The sequence below is a fragment of the Photinus pyralis genome, unplaced genomic scaffold (assembly GCF_008802855.1).
Source record: "Photinus pyralis isolate 1611_PpyrPB1 unplaced genomic scaffold, Ppyr1.3 Ppyr1.4_LG2, whole genome shotgun sequence".
Taxonomy (NCBI): Eukaryota; Metazoa; Arthropoda; class Insecta; order Coleoptera; family Lampyridae; genus Photinus; species Photinus pyralis.
Genome location: NW_022170403.1, coordinates 5,677,896 through 5,692,221, shown reverse-complemented (window position 1 = coordinate 5,692,221; position 14,326 = coordinate 5,677,896). Strand labels below are relative to the sequence as shown.

General features: G+C 35.1%; 2 protein-coding genes across 3 annotated transcripts; both read right to left on the bottom strand.

Annotated features, from left to right (window-relative positions):
• Positions 1–1,000: 1,000 nt before the first annotated feature.
• On the bottom strand, positions 1,001–11,629 carry LOC116163339 (UPF0565 protein C2orf69 homolog). 2 transcript variants are annotated; one of them, XM_031477226.1, is made up of 6 exons: positions 11,490–11,629; positions 7,196–7,359; positions 2,718–2,845; positions 2,492–2,663; positions 2,150–2,441; positions 1,006–2,106 (listed from the first exon to the last, which is right to left on the bottom strand). In XM_031477226.1, the coding sequence occupies exons 2-6, from the start codon at positions 7,340–7,342 to the stop codon at positions 1,895–1,897; spliced, it is 951 nt and encodes a 316-aa protein (XP_031333086.1). In that variant the 5' UTR covers positions 7,343–7,359; positions 11,490–11,629; the 3' UTR covers positions 1,006–1,894. The 2 variants fall into 2 exon arrangements, with proteins under 2 accessions (XP_031333087.1, XP_031333086.1); XM_031477227.1 differs by lacking the exons at positions 7,196–7,359; positions 11,490–11,629 and adding an exon at positions 6,633–6,862 and having other exon boundaries at positions 1,001–2,106.
• Positions 7,353–10,589, bottom strand: LOC116163338 (TWiK family of potassium channels protein 12). The gene has a single exon (XM_031477225.1). The coding sequence runs from the start codon at positions 8,489–8,491 to the stop codon at positions 7,472–7,474; it is 1,020 nt and encodes a 339-aa protein (XP_031333085.1). The 5' UTR covers positions 8,492–10,589; the 3' UTR covers positions 7,353–7,471.
• Positions 11,630–14,326: the final 2,697 nt, after the last annotated feature.

Here is a 14,326-nt window from a genome sequence, read left to right as displayed (position 1 = left end):
TTTGATATAAAATTATAATCACAGCAAACCTCCAAAATGTATTTGCTTGATCCTTGTTATTTTTCGACTCCATGGCTACCCATTTCCTAGCCATCTTGCAATCGCCACACGTTCATGCTTGCCAAACGTGACAATGACAGCACAAGGAAATTAGTTAGGAACAAGGGTAGCGTTATTGAGAATGACGCAAATTAGTAAGAAAGGCATTTAGTCCATAAGACCCCATACTGCATTTGGAGGTGCGAGCACGCTATTTCTTGATAAATTCGGTTACCTCAAGCTGCTAAATTTATGCGGTTACCTACCATTTTCAAAATTTATTCTTGCAATGTAATTTACTTGAGTAAATTTCCGTTTAAAGTATGTTCGATCGTTTTACTTTTACTTCTGTACCTCCGATACTTTCACGGAACATCATGCATCGTAGACCTCAGTTAGTTCAGGTGGAAAAGTAAATATTAAATTCCGTAGTTCTTCGCAATGCTAGCCTGATAAGTCATTTGCATTGATCTCATTTAAAAAGCTTAAGCTAAAAACGCCCCTTACCAAAATCACATAATCACAATCATATAAATTTTGGCTCACAAGGTAAACCTAACGATGTTGCTTTGTGAAGCATCCATAATGCGGTCGTATAAGACAAAAATTAGTTATTTTTACAAATAATATAATATATATAATAAAAAAACAATGTATCTTTATTAACAACAGCGTCGCTACAACCATTGAGTAATTAAATATCCTTCACTCAACGCTACAACATATTACCTATTTATACTTTACACATCTAACATCACAGAACATTAAGTCAAAATAACTTAAAAACCATAAATGGTAGATATCGACATATGGGTATCAAAAGAACTGAAATTTCACGTAGAATCCAAAAATGCAATAAAAAATAGGGGTTGCCATTTAAAATAACGAAGTTACTATCTACTTCCGGTGTTTCCGGAAGTGCGGCCATTTTGAAAATATTTTACATCGATTCGGCCTTCAGAGTAACTCCTAAGTACAAATTTTCAAAAACCTACCTATTTTACTTTCCCAGAAACTTTTAACTAAAGCTCCCAAAAAAACACCCTGTATATTTCTTTTAATACAGCGCAAGTGGACACAACTTTTTCTTAGGTGCACCATTGTGTATATTAAAAACAATGACGTACATATTTATCAAATATTTATTTAGTCTTTCCACCTATGGTACCAGCATCGTACATTCAGTACCTACAAGGCGCCGCTCTAATTTGAATACAGTTGTAGCACCACATACAGTTCAGACTGGTATATGTAATCTTCCTTTAAAAATACTGCAACTGATATGTATATACAAGAAAAGCATCTCCCAAAAAACCCTTCTTCTGAGAATAGAATATGAAAAGATTTCATTAGATATTATCATTTTGCACAATAACATTTGAAACCTATTTTTCAAAAAAATCACACATCTTTCTTATGAGCAAGATAGAGAAGAATACAAAGGTGAAAGGAGCATTTTGTTATCGAATTTACTGATTTTTAAGATATCATGTTCTATGTATCATATGAAGTTTTCCTTATTAGCAGTTGTATAAAATTAAAATTGATTTCCAGCATTTTCTCTTTATGTAAAAAAAATTTACTCAAAAGCTTGATCCATATTTTCTTAGATTCAGCAGCACACCATTCTTAATGGGCCGGGCCACCCAGTACAAATTTCTTCCGACTTTATGATTCATTGTGTGAGTATAAAAATTATTAATTGTTTTACAGTAGTTTATCTTATCCAATGGTATAGCTATAGCATATTTGAATGGTACTTTGCCCACACTGAACATAAACGACTTCCAAAAATTTCAAACAGAAAACAAAACCAGGATCATTCCGTATAAGTTAAAGAAAAACAAAAAAAAGATCATTTTAGCAAATCTGTTGAATCTCTAAATACATTAATCACATCAAAGTGCATTAACAAACTAGGTAAATCATTTTCGAAATGAACAACTCTGTTTATAGATGATCCAAGTTGTTGCAAAAGATCACTAAATCCTTTCTCTTCTCTTCGAACCCACGGTCTTCTTTCATCGTTTATTTGATATGGAGTTACATGGACATGGACTCTAATACCTAATAATTGCATTAAGTCAGTTATAAGCAACTGGGTGCTTACCCAAACGTGTAAGGGTCTCAAGTAAGCTCCTCGATGTAATCCAAGTATTTTTTTGACCAGAATGTCCTCCATCCAACCAATACATATCTTCGATCTGCGACACAATTGGCATCATCGTGTGATCATCGGGCGTGAGTGTTTTTAAGTAGTGAAATTCGTAAAGGAATTGATTTAAAACAACACAACCTTTACTAAATCCAATCAATATCAAATTACTTTTGTCTAAATTTATCATTTGAAGGCATTGTTGTGAACAACTTTTTCCCAAATGCTCACTTGCGGTAACTGTGTCCTTGAAAAATGGAAAACATATAATAAATCACTTTACTTTTTAAATATTACCTTGTCAGTGTCTCCTTTTCTTTGTACAAAATTTGAGCGAATTTTCTCCGATACACTTTGCAGTAACTTTTCTAAATGGTGAAGGGCATAATGTGTTGGAGTATGTTCAGGAACACCACAACTGTTGCCTGGAACGAAATTCTCATAACAGCTGAAGGTTTTAAATTCTATCCTAAATTGAAAATAATTTAGTATGTACATGTATGTATCATAAATAAATGTTTACCGTGAAGGGCGTATAACGACGACGTGGCAATTAGGAAAGTGGGAATGCAGGACTTTTGCTGTATCTTCAAGATTCCATTTTAAATAGTTTTTATTGTCCCTATGCAATTGCATATTTTCTGTAAAATCCTAAAATAAAAATAAGAATTACAAACCCTATTTACATTTTTTTAATTTAAAAAAGCAAAAAATGATAGCTTAGACCACACAGTACATGGAGTGCTACTTTCCATATTCAGTTTAATTCGCTCTTTAATTTGTGATATTAATTTCGTCTGTTTTCAATACAAAATCAAACATCTTCTGTAACCTGGTGATGATCCAACTAAAGGAAACTTATTAACGATTCTCGAGACCGTTTATAATTTTGTATTGCTGTCTGTCTGTCCATATGCAAGGCAAATCAGCGACAAGGTGAGAGAAATACGAGTACGGCCAAATTCAGATCAGTAGTAATTTACCCTCCCGCCTCAAGGGGCGGAACGGAAAAAATACAATCCTACAAATAACAATTTGCGCGTTATTACAAACTGCGATTCCAAATTTCAATTTCTTTAAATTTCGATTTTTGTTATCGCAGCCCAAGCCTGAAAAAACAACCATTTCTATTGGAGCTATTACTATTCCCCAAGTACTGGGCGATCTTTGTGTTCTTTGTGTAACATTCAAAAACATATTCAGCCCTCTTCCCCCACTTCCCAGTTGTATTTTGCTAACAACATATTTGAAATCAACGCACTCTTCTCCTAAAGGGCCATCACTTGGTTTATATGGCTTAATATATGCGGTCATAGCAAACTGGACTCACTTCGGATCACCCTAATTTAGTAAAATCTCAGTCTAAACGTCATGAAATACTTCAATGTTCTGACGCAATGTCTCTGGGGGTAAAGAAATGTTGCATTAAAATGGTTTCTATGAATAAAATCTTATAAACTATAACACAAACATGTTTTACTACTGGTCTATAAATATAATTTCCTGTGTGTCTTTGGGAGTTTTGCCAACTGCTGTATTTATTTATATGTATATATGAGTGACTGCAGTTCCCAGAGAGGTCAATGATCATTGCATGATACAAGAAGAGCACAAATACTCCGAATAAAGTAATTAATTTTATATCCACGCATCGATTCGAGACAATAATACCATTGAATTGAATAAGTAATCTAATGACTTATTCAATGATAATACTTTGTGATCGGCTTTTACAAATGAAATACAGGACGAGTTTTTTTTCATTTTCACTATGGGGATGTCATAAACCGTAAGAGATGGGAAGTCGCTTCAAGAGGCAAACTTTTGCACAATTTTATGCTAATTAATTTCCCCCCTCAAAGTTTCTTGTAGCTCTACACAAATAGCAAAGTTATGGCAATTGTTTTTACTCTATCGAGTGACATTAAAATTGTAGCGTCCATAAGACAGCTGATGTGATTTACTCGAAACAAGTCATAAAAAATTTATTTTAGCAGAATTCAGAATTCTGAGAAAACATCATTAAGGGTTTGTTAAAAGTATTTTTTGATATCTTTGAAAATAAATGACCAGTGCATTTCGGCGGTTTTTTGCCCATAACTTCGCTCTTTGTAGCGCTACAAGAATCTTTGAAAGAGAAAATTAATCAACAAAAAACTTTGCACACCTTTGTCCATTAAACAATTTTGTATCTCTTACGGTTTACGAGATCCCAAGCGAGATCCCCATAGTGAAAATGAAAAGAAATTTAACCCTATACAGGGTCATTCTTGACGAGCGTCAGTTAGAAAGATATGGAGAACCTTTGAAAATGAAAATAAACTGATAAGTGGTTTACGGGTTTTGGCACATGATGAATTGAACTAAAATATTTTCAAGATGGCGCCACTTCCGGAAATACCGGAAGTAGCCATCAACTTTGTTATTTTAAATAGGGACCCCTATTTTTTCTACATTTTCGGATTTTACGTCGCATTTGGAGTACAACGATACCATAGTTGACCCTTTGCTCCAAGGGCTTCGTCAATATTCAAGTTTTTATGTTAAAAATTGAATTTGCAGGGGTAATTAAAAAAATGTATTATTCGAAAACGGTGAGAGATATTGCAAAACAGTTTTAAATGCTTTATTAAGGAAAGATCGAATGGTGTGCGTAACCGTCTAAAAAAGTGAGACTACGTCACTTTTTCAAAGCTCTCAACTTTTAAATTTTTAAATATCCATAATCCCATTTTTTTAAATGAATGACACTCCCCATTTTGTTCTTCACCATTGTTTTCCTTTTTCCCCGACATTTAATTTGATGCAAAATGTCAAAAGCTGCTTCAAACGGTTTCCGAGATATTCCATGTTTTAGTTACCCACTTCTTGTGGCAAATTGATAAAAAATTAAGTCTCATGATGTTATTCTTTTGTTTTTATTATGATAATGTTTAAACGTCAAATGCTGCTTGAACTTGTACTTCTCGTCAATAATGGCTCGTTGTACTCCAAATTCGACGTAGAATCCGAAAATGTAGAAAAAGTAGGGGGTCCCTATTTAAAATAACAAAGTTGATGGCTACTTCCGGTATTTCCGAAAGTGGCGCCATCTTGAAAATATTTTAGTTCAATTCATCATGTGCCAAAACCCTTAAACAACTTATCAGTTTATTTTCATTTTCAAAGGTTTTCCATATCTTGACTGACTGACTTGAACTGACGCTCGTCAAGAATGACCCTGTATAGTAAGTAATATCCACACTGCTTAAGAGTCTTCTTTACCTAAGCGCAACTTTTTTGCATTTTAGTGTATAGATGTTTATAGCTGCAAGAGAATTTCTTGCTTTGTCAACTCCACTGTCTTGGTCCTTAGTTAGTTCCCACCGACACTGTGCAGCGGCGCCACTTGTTACACTCAAATTGTTGATTTACCGCCCGCCAAGATACAGACTTTATTTACAAAAATTATGATTTCATTTTTTGGGGTTATGTTTAGAAGTAACTTATTTAAAAACCTGTCGGTTTACTTTTTCCATAAATCGTCTTGATCGAGAGTAAAAAAATAAAACAGGTCAGCGCAATAATCGGTACGAAACATCTAATCTTTAAACAATCGGTATTCAGTTGCTATAATCTTTTAAAAAAAAATAGTCCGAACATTTTGTAGATGAAGGTCTAAATTTATAAAATAGTTCTTTAAAAAAATTGTTTTTTGAAAAACAACTAGAGTTTTATGGCGGGCATTTCTTATGGAAATTTACATTGGGTGCAGTGGGTACAGAAGACTCTTAAGGTGCATTTATTTTTTAAAGATTTCGGTACCGGTTCTATAGCTATAGATTTCCTGCAATAAATTGAGTTTCGCCCCCTGTGTGTCATGTTGCGTCGTCTTGTTGAAATAAAAACTCTTGCACATTAACGCCATTCAATTATGGAACGAAAAAGTCAGTAATCATGGGCCTATAGTGCACTTCGTTGGCTGTCACGTTCTGACCAAGATTATCTTCGCTGAAATATGGGCCAATGATTCCATCACCCCATAATGTCGTCTACGGAATCGTATCCAGGAATTACCATTTTCATTATTCATTCAGATTTTTCAAATTTTTTGACGTTTGACTGCTCTTCTTTAGTGCCCTATACCTATGGCTCTGTTGATCTGAATTTCAAAAACTCTTCCAAAATCAATAATACTGACTTGATGCTACATGAAAATGGTCAAATTTTAATCACCCTTTCTACAGGGTGTTTTAAACCTAATGGCCAATTTTAATTAACTTCGAAGTTAATTTTTTCAAATGAAACCTGCTTTATTCTTTGCAATCAAATGTCGAAAAAAAATCTACATGGGTCAATTATTACATTAGGTACCTTCGACATTACCTATACCTATCGGTTATGGTTTTCCTTTTATTTAAGATTTTCTAAAATTGTGATTAGTTTTCATTGCATTTACCATTCCATTTTTTTTAGTACAGTGATTTGATGTTGAACTTCAAAGATGGAGGTACATGTACGAACTGCCAACCATAGAGTTACCAAAAACAATGCTACAATGGGTGCGTTCACCAGACGAAGTGCTTCCTGAGCGCTACCTAAAGACGGGAATGAGATTTTCCGCGCGAGGAGCTGTCTGGCAGCACTGTCCGAGTGTAAATACCACCGTACGCCCCACTTACGGTGGTATGGTATGTACACCTCGACAGTGCTATCAGACAGAATCTCGCGCAATTGGTACCGATTCTTTTCAGTTCCGGTTCCCACTCCTGCTTTAAACTCACTGTATATTAGAACACCATATTCTTCAAAGCTACAATGTTTTCAAAGAAGTTTTTATGCCCCCCTTGACTCTCCAGATGTACGCCATTGACCACAATTTTACAATATACTGATTGGTAGCAAACTTTTTTGTATCCCACAAAAGCTTCTTTACAAAAATGTTGTTTTGAAAATCTATTCAGTGTTCCAGACAAATTTTCCACCCTGCATAAAAAAAAGAAATCAAAGATATCTACCTACCTGAACGTCTCCGCCAAAGAACACTACGGTGGAGTGCAGCGTGTCATGCAATGTTGGTGGGCAATAAACAATGTCATTAACACGTTTATCATAGCCCATGATGGCGCATAAACGTATTGGACAGGAGGGCGTTAAAACACCCAGCATACTCCGTCGCTTCACATCTAGAAGCAAATTCTGTTAATAATTATAGTCTTTTAAAACGGATTGGACACGAATTAGTTTGCAATATGTACACGAGTGGGTAGTAGAAAAGTTTGTATCGGTAAATAAAATTCAAAAGTTCCTGCAACCGCAACGACCAAAACAATATAGAAATCTAGTTCTTGTATCCTCCAAACACTGTGTTAAGTCTTCACGAAACTCCTTCGCTTTCACCCGTATTTCCTCACGCATCAAGTTATAGCACATAGCAACTAACCCCAAACCCACTAGCATATACATAAAGTTGATCACCAACTTGGTCTGGCTACCACCTTTTGAATCCTGTATATTGGCACCTGGTACTAAATCCCCAAAGCCGATTTTGCATAAACTCGTCACGCAAAAGTATACGCTGTCCAAGTAATTCCATCTTTCCCATATTGCAAACATAACTGTGCCTGTCAAGACATATCCGCCAATAACCCACAAACAAGCTCGCGATGGTACAACTATGCGACGAGCCTTTTCCTCCTCTTCAAAATCTTCACTGCTACACTCATACAGTCGCGTATAGACCCATTTAAAACATCCCGCAAGCACTTCTCCCATATTCATAAAGTATAGTATGTAAAGTGGTATTCCAAACACAGCGTAAATAACCGTGAGTGCCTTACCCCACTGCGTTTTTGGTGTCATATTACCATACCCTATCATTGTAATTATGCTCAGCGAAAACATTAATGCCGCTGGAAATGACCAAATCTCTTCTGGAGTTCTTCCCCGAAAACCTTCACGGAACAGCTTTACCATTTTATTTTGATACTCTAACAAAACAGTATCCATACGAGTACGAAAAAGGGGCTCGTTCACGGTGTTGATTTGATGAGCAATCTTCCATATATCATTAAGGCACCCTTCAAAATGAACATTAAACTGAAACGCTTTGTTCTGTCGTTCAATGTATCGAAACGCAAACGCGCCCACAACAGTATATCCGACAACCAATCCCCCTACACCAACTTGTGTGCACATAAACGCGATCACTTTCCGACAACAATCTTTAATTTTTTCACGCGAGCCTAAATCACTTAACGACGAAGAAGCTTTACTTCTTACGGAACTGCGAAAAAAATCTCCTCCTTCATAATCCATGTTTGTTAACCGTATGAAATATTCAAAAGACGTTTTCCACTCTTGAGCTATTTTTGTATTAACGTCCACTGGCAGAGTGCCACATATCTTGAACGTGAATTATTTCCTAATAATATTAATGCTTTCGCACAACTGATTAGTTCTATAAATATCTATTATTTCAAAATTCGCAAATTGATCGCGTATTGGTTTTTGCATGCCAGTCTTCTACGTATTTTTGCTTTAGGAGGAACACCTAGACATAATAAATGTATATTATGTACGAATTACTACTGTAGCATAAGAAACGCCTTAGTGCAAAGGTAAAAATTGCACTACAGCACATTGCCAACAGCACTTAAAAATATTTCGTGTTAATAACACACAAAAACTGTTCTACGTGTCGCCCTGTTTCTTTAAAAGGTCTTTAAATTACAATATAGGTACAATCTAAAATACAAAAACGAAACGAATTTTGACAACAAGGTTGTGAGCATCAGTCGACAACTACTTACGAAAGTTTGTTTTGCGCATGTGTACCCTCGAGTTTGCCATGCGCGTTACATTTGCCTACATTACAAGGCCCACATTCTATCATGTACATTCTATTTGTTTTAAATTAGAAATGTCAACCACATCAGGTGATAGAGAAGAACAATAAGAAGGGACCATATACTAACATAGCTAAAATCGTAATTATTACATCTACATAGAGAACGCCATCTTTCTGGAACATTCTCGAGTGCACCCGAAAGTTTCCGAATGTTCTAGAACAAGCCCGTCATATTTCTCGGAAGTGAGTCAAATCCGCTTTCGTTTCTTATCACTGATGACTAATCTCTCCATGAGGCCTTGATATCTATGGGAATTTCTACATTATTCGCTGCAGTACATTATGACCGGTCTCATCCAATCTGATAGATAACCTCCTACCTGCATACATTTTTTTCCATGGAAATTAAAACGCGTAAATTTAATTTGCGATTATTCAACCCTTGTGTACTATTTTAACGGCGGCGGTCATCATCCGGATTTGAGTTTAACCGAGTATTTCGCTATGCTAGTCAAAAGTACGTTTACACTCTCGACTTTGTCTTTGTGGATTACGTGGGAAATGATTTCTTTTCTAATTCCGTGCGTTATTTAGATTTATTATATAAGATCTACGTTATTTTTCAACAAAAGTTAGTAAGCCAAACATCGCACTGTGTAGTTTTGTATGAGTGTATATATTATCATACGGTATGTACTTATACTGCGCTTGAGATTGCGCCGCAAGCGGCTGTATTATTGATAAGAATTCAATGAGATAATTGATGCACACAAAAATTTTGTGAATCACAAAAACTAAGTGCAAATTATTACGTCTTAAATTCATTTAATCAATCTTAAATGAAAAAAATTACCTTGCAGTATGTTCTCTAGTACTTTAGTTCCATTGCAAGCGTGCACTGCACTGTAATTGTTAGTGCTACCAAAAAGTAATATAGGCGACATGTGCCCTTTATGGGTCAAACTTAAAATGTTAAAATCGACATTTGAAAATTTTCGCTCGCTTAACAGATACGGGGGAAAATCAAAGTATTGTCAATTTCAGAATGACCTTTGTTAAAAGAGATACCTCGAGAGATCCTGAAAAATGATTATCATAAAAGTTTCTTTATCATGATCGTTGAATAACCTGCCATTCTGAAAATAAGTATACGGGGCCAGAAAAATACTTAAAAGACCTAACCTCATTTTTTAAATGGAACACCCTGTATATTTTGACCAAAAAGATGGCACATTTTCATAAATATAACAGACAGATTCAAAAATGGTTTACATGATTCAAAAAATACAAAATTTACAAAAATTTAGTTAGTATTATATTTTTAAACAAAGAATTTAATATGCTATCTTTTTAGAATAAAATATACAGCACATTCGATTTAAAAAATGTCGAAAAAGGCCAGGGACATCCTGTATTCTACTCATTGAGCACTCTCACTTAATATCAACTAAACATCGGATGAAGTATAAGAAAATTTAAAACTAAAAATACCTCACAGCAGGCTCGTAGCCAGAATGAAGTAGCAGGGGTGGCCAGTATTTTTTTAGGGGGGGCTTAAGAAGTTTTTGATAAAGACTTCCCCGAGGACTTCCCCTGTAATTTTTGTAAAGGAACCATCAACCGTAATTTCCATCAGTGGGGGCAAGACCACGTTCTAGGTATCCCTGGCTACGGGCCTGCCTCACAGCAAGAAATAACGAAAAAATACCTTGCACAGGTTAGAAAAACCAAAAAATTATCAAGATTATTAACTCAATGCACCTACCGGTACCTACAAACTCTAAAATTACAAAAATCAAACAAAAAAACAAATCTTCATGATATTGCAGTCTCTCTGTACTCTCATTTCTGGCTAAACAGCTGAACCAAGTGAAACGAAATGTGGTACACATATTCTTAGACATAAGAGCAGGCCCGTAGCCAGAATGAAGTAGCAGGGGTGCCCGGAATTTTTCTAGGGGGGGCTTAAGAAGTTTTTGATAAAGACTTCCCTTGTAATTTTTGTAAAAGGACCATCAACCGTAACTTCCAGTGGGGGCAAGACCACGTTCTAGGTGGGGCTAAGTCCCCCCCTGGCCACCCCCTAGCTACGAGCCTGCATAAGAGAAAGAGCTAAAAAGCTTTTGGACAAAACGCCCATGTACAGGTGTGCAGGTAGAATCTGTGCTAGCCGCAGAGACACTTATTACATATACAAGTAAAGATCTTCTAGTAGTTTTAAGAATATTTGACATGTAATATCAGGGGTTCGGGCACTAAAAGTTGCAGCCCTGACCAAAGGCATGTGTTGTGCACATTTACATAGTAGGTAAATGAAATAATTTTACTGTCAAGCAATTCGTCTTAGTCCCTACAATCCTAGATAAAGGATAAATTGAAGTCAAATAATATTTGCACCCAGGTATAAACAGGAGTGCAAACATTTATAAATTGAGGTTATTATAATTCTCGCTTGTCCAAACTTACCCAAAAATCGTGGAAGAGTTGCAAATAATTTGGTGAATCCTTGCAGGTTTGTTGATTTATAAAAACACAAACAAATAAATATATTGTTTAAATTTACTTGAATGGTAAATATTTTGGTAAATATGTTGATATTTCATATACACGGCAAAATGTATACTACAGCAAGTAATGTACTATACAGTGTGTTTAAATCACAGTCTAGGTACACTGTGTATAATGCATATACAATGCTTGATATTCTTTGTAAAAGTCCTCCTTGTTCCAAAATTCTAAATGCACCATTTCGTTATTCTTTAAAATGTGAGGTTTTAGAATAAATTGAAACCACCTATCTTGCAACATCAAAATTTTGACTTACGTAGGTACAACATTGGCAAATAAAATCAAGTAAGCAGTCCCATAGTACGAGATCAATTCTGTACTTGAAACTCAACATTCCATACATTTGTCATTGGTCATTAGTCAATATAACCAATAGGGTACATGACAGTGGAAAAAGAATAAATAAGTTTTTGTTTCATAAGATAGAGTAAGGTGTCGCAGGGTATCGCAAAATAACTTTCTTTAGTACTGTACACGAGAAACTATTATATTTCAGTAAAACTAAAATTAAAAAATAACGACATTTGTCACGTGATATCAAACGCCAATCAGAGCGCGTGACGTCATTATCCTAATCCTCTGTGCGTTTGTAGAGTTTGTCTACGTTTTTTCGTTTTTTAATTTATTGCTTGTTCCATTTTATAGTGATTATATTATCCTAAAGTTTAGTTTTTAAAACCAGATAAGAATGGAAAGTGGGTATACGAAAGCTGATAGCAGCAAATCTGCCAAACAATGATGAAATGATGTTGGGAATATTTCTTGCATCAAACACAGATTTTTGTTCATCAGAAAACTGCCACAAGTCTTGTAGGTTCTTATTAAGTTAAGTTTAAATTTTTTACAAGAAATGTAGTATTTATAGTATGTAGTATTTAAGAGGAATGTGTACTTAAGATGCTTTGTTTTTATGTCATCGAAGCTATCATATGGAGATGTCCACTTTAAGAGTAGTCTGTTACGAACATTTTGTAGATAAACGTCTAAATTTATAAAGTACCTAGTTCTTACCTAAAACAAATTTTTTTGGAAAAACAGTTTTTATGGCGGGCACTCTTATGGAACCTTACATTGGGTGCAGTCGAACAGAAGACTCTGGCAACTTATTTACAGTTAAGTCAAAATTTGCCCGCAACATACGGTTCACGCAAAGCTGTATGCAGTTTCCTTAGTTGTCGACGAAGAAAACAATTATTTTCTTTACCCTACCATCAAGCTACTTTTACAACCCCTCAGAGTCCAAAGGAGTAACTAGTGTCGATAAAGTGTCCTTTATCACGTTTAACAAGTCATGATTTACAGTCCGATTATTCGAAACTCTATCGGCAAATGGCTCAATCGGATTCGGAAGTTGTCCAAATTGTCGTCTACCGCACGCCTCAGGAGTTAACGTACGTGAAAAATGTGCTACTCGTGTCAATATAGTTTTCTATATTATGTTTAATGTGCAATTGTCGAAAACCCTTTGGGATTTCTCTACTCCATGAAGCATTTGAATGATACAGCATCCTTGGAACCAGATTTACCCGCCTGGGATACTTAGCTGTGCCACAGAAAAATGTGACTACTGAGCCCTACCACCACGACTAGGTGTACCCCATGGTAGGGCACCACTTATAGTAGTTATAATTCATCACGAAATCTTTTAAACTATTTACGCTGGGGTTATGTGTTTATAATTGTCAGGACTGTGACGTCACAGACACCGCCATGACACAAAACAGCGTTTTGGCGCTAGAATAAAAATCTACAATTTAAATTGCATAAATTGGCAATAATATGATTTATTTTGCTGAAATATCATATTTTAAAGTTATAGTAGAGGTATACGAACAGTTATAAATTATAACTGATTTAAAAAAAATTGTTATCTACCCTATTGGCTTAGATGATCTTTATCTTTTAATTTTGGATTTAGTTAAAATTTTGATGTTGCAAGACAGATTTTGTCAATTTATATTCGAAAACCTCGAATTTTAAGGAACAAGCGAGAATTTTTATAAGGAATTGTCACTTATCTAACTGATACTTTACATTGGAAAACACAACATATTTACATAGAAAACGCAATGGAATCTTGCCGTATCTCAGTGCACTCAATTAAGAGCATGATTAGCATAATTATAAAAGAGCAGTTTGTAATTAGGTATAAAAGACAATACCCATGCTGCACTGGCATTCACCTAGTGCCGCTGTACAATGGCGTTAATTTGGGAAATAATCTAACACAATCATACAATTACTAGAAGGATGCAATAAACGAAAAACAAAAGTAATACATCACATGAGTAAATGTCAAAACAACCACAGTAACTATTTCAAACATAAAATTACTGCCCTTAACCGTTGAGTGAAAAATAGTACACTCAACGCCTTAACCAAAACTCACATACATCTGCCCAAAATTTCCCTTTAAGCAAGTCATAGAACAAAATAGTTAACCCGCTTCGAGTCGTGGGTCGATATGGATGTATTACTTGTAAGTATTGTAATTAAATATAATTTATTTCTGCAAGTCATTACATTATTATGACAACATCAAGACACAAGTAACTTGATACTTTTTACATAATAATAATCTATACTATTATACATCTTCCCTCACAAGTTTAGCCTTTCTGGTTGTTTTATAGTTCTGCCTGAACGAGTAGTTAATTTTGTATTTGTCTCTGATGGTACAAATGAGGGACTATGTTTACAAATTTCAGGCTTAGGTACAACACGGACATCACTAT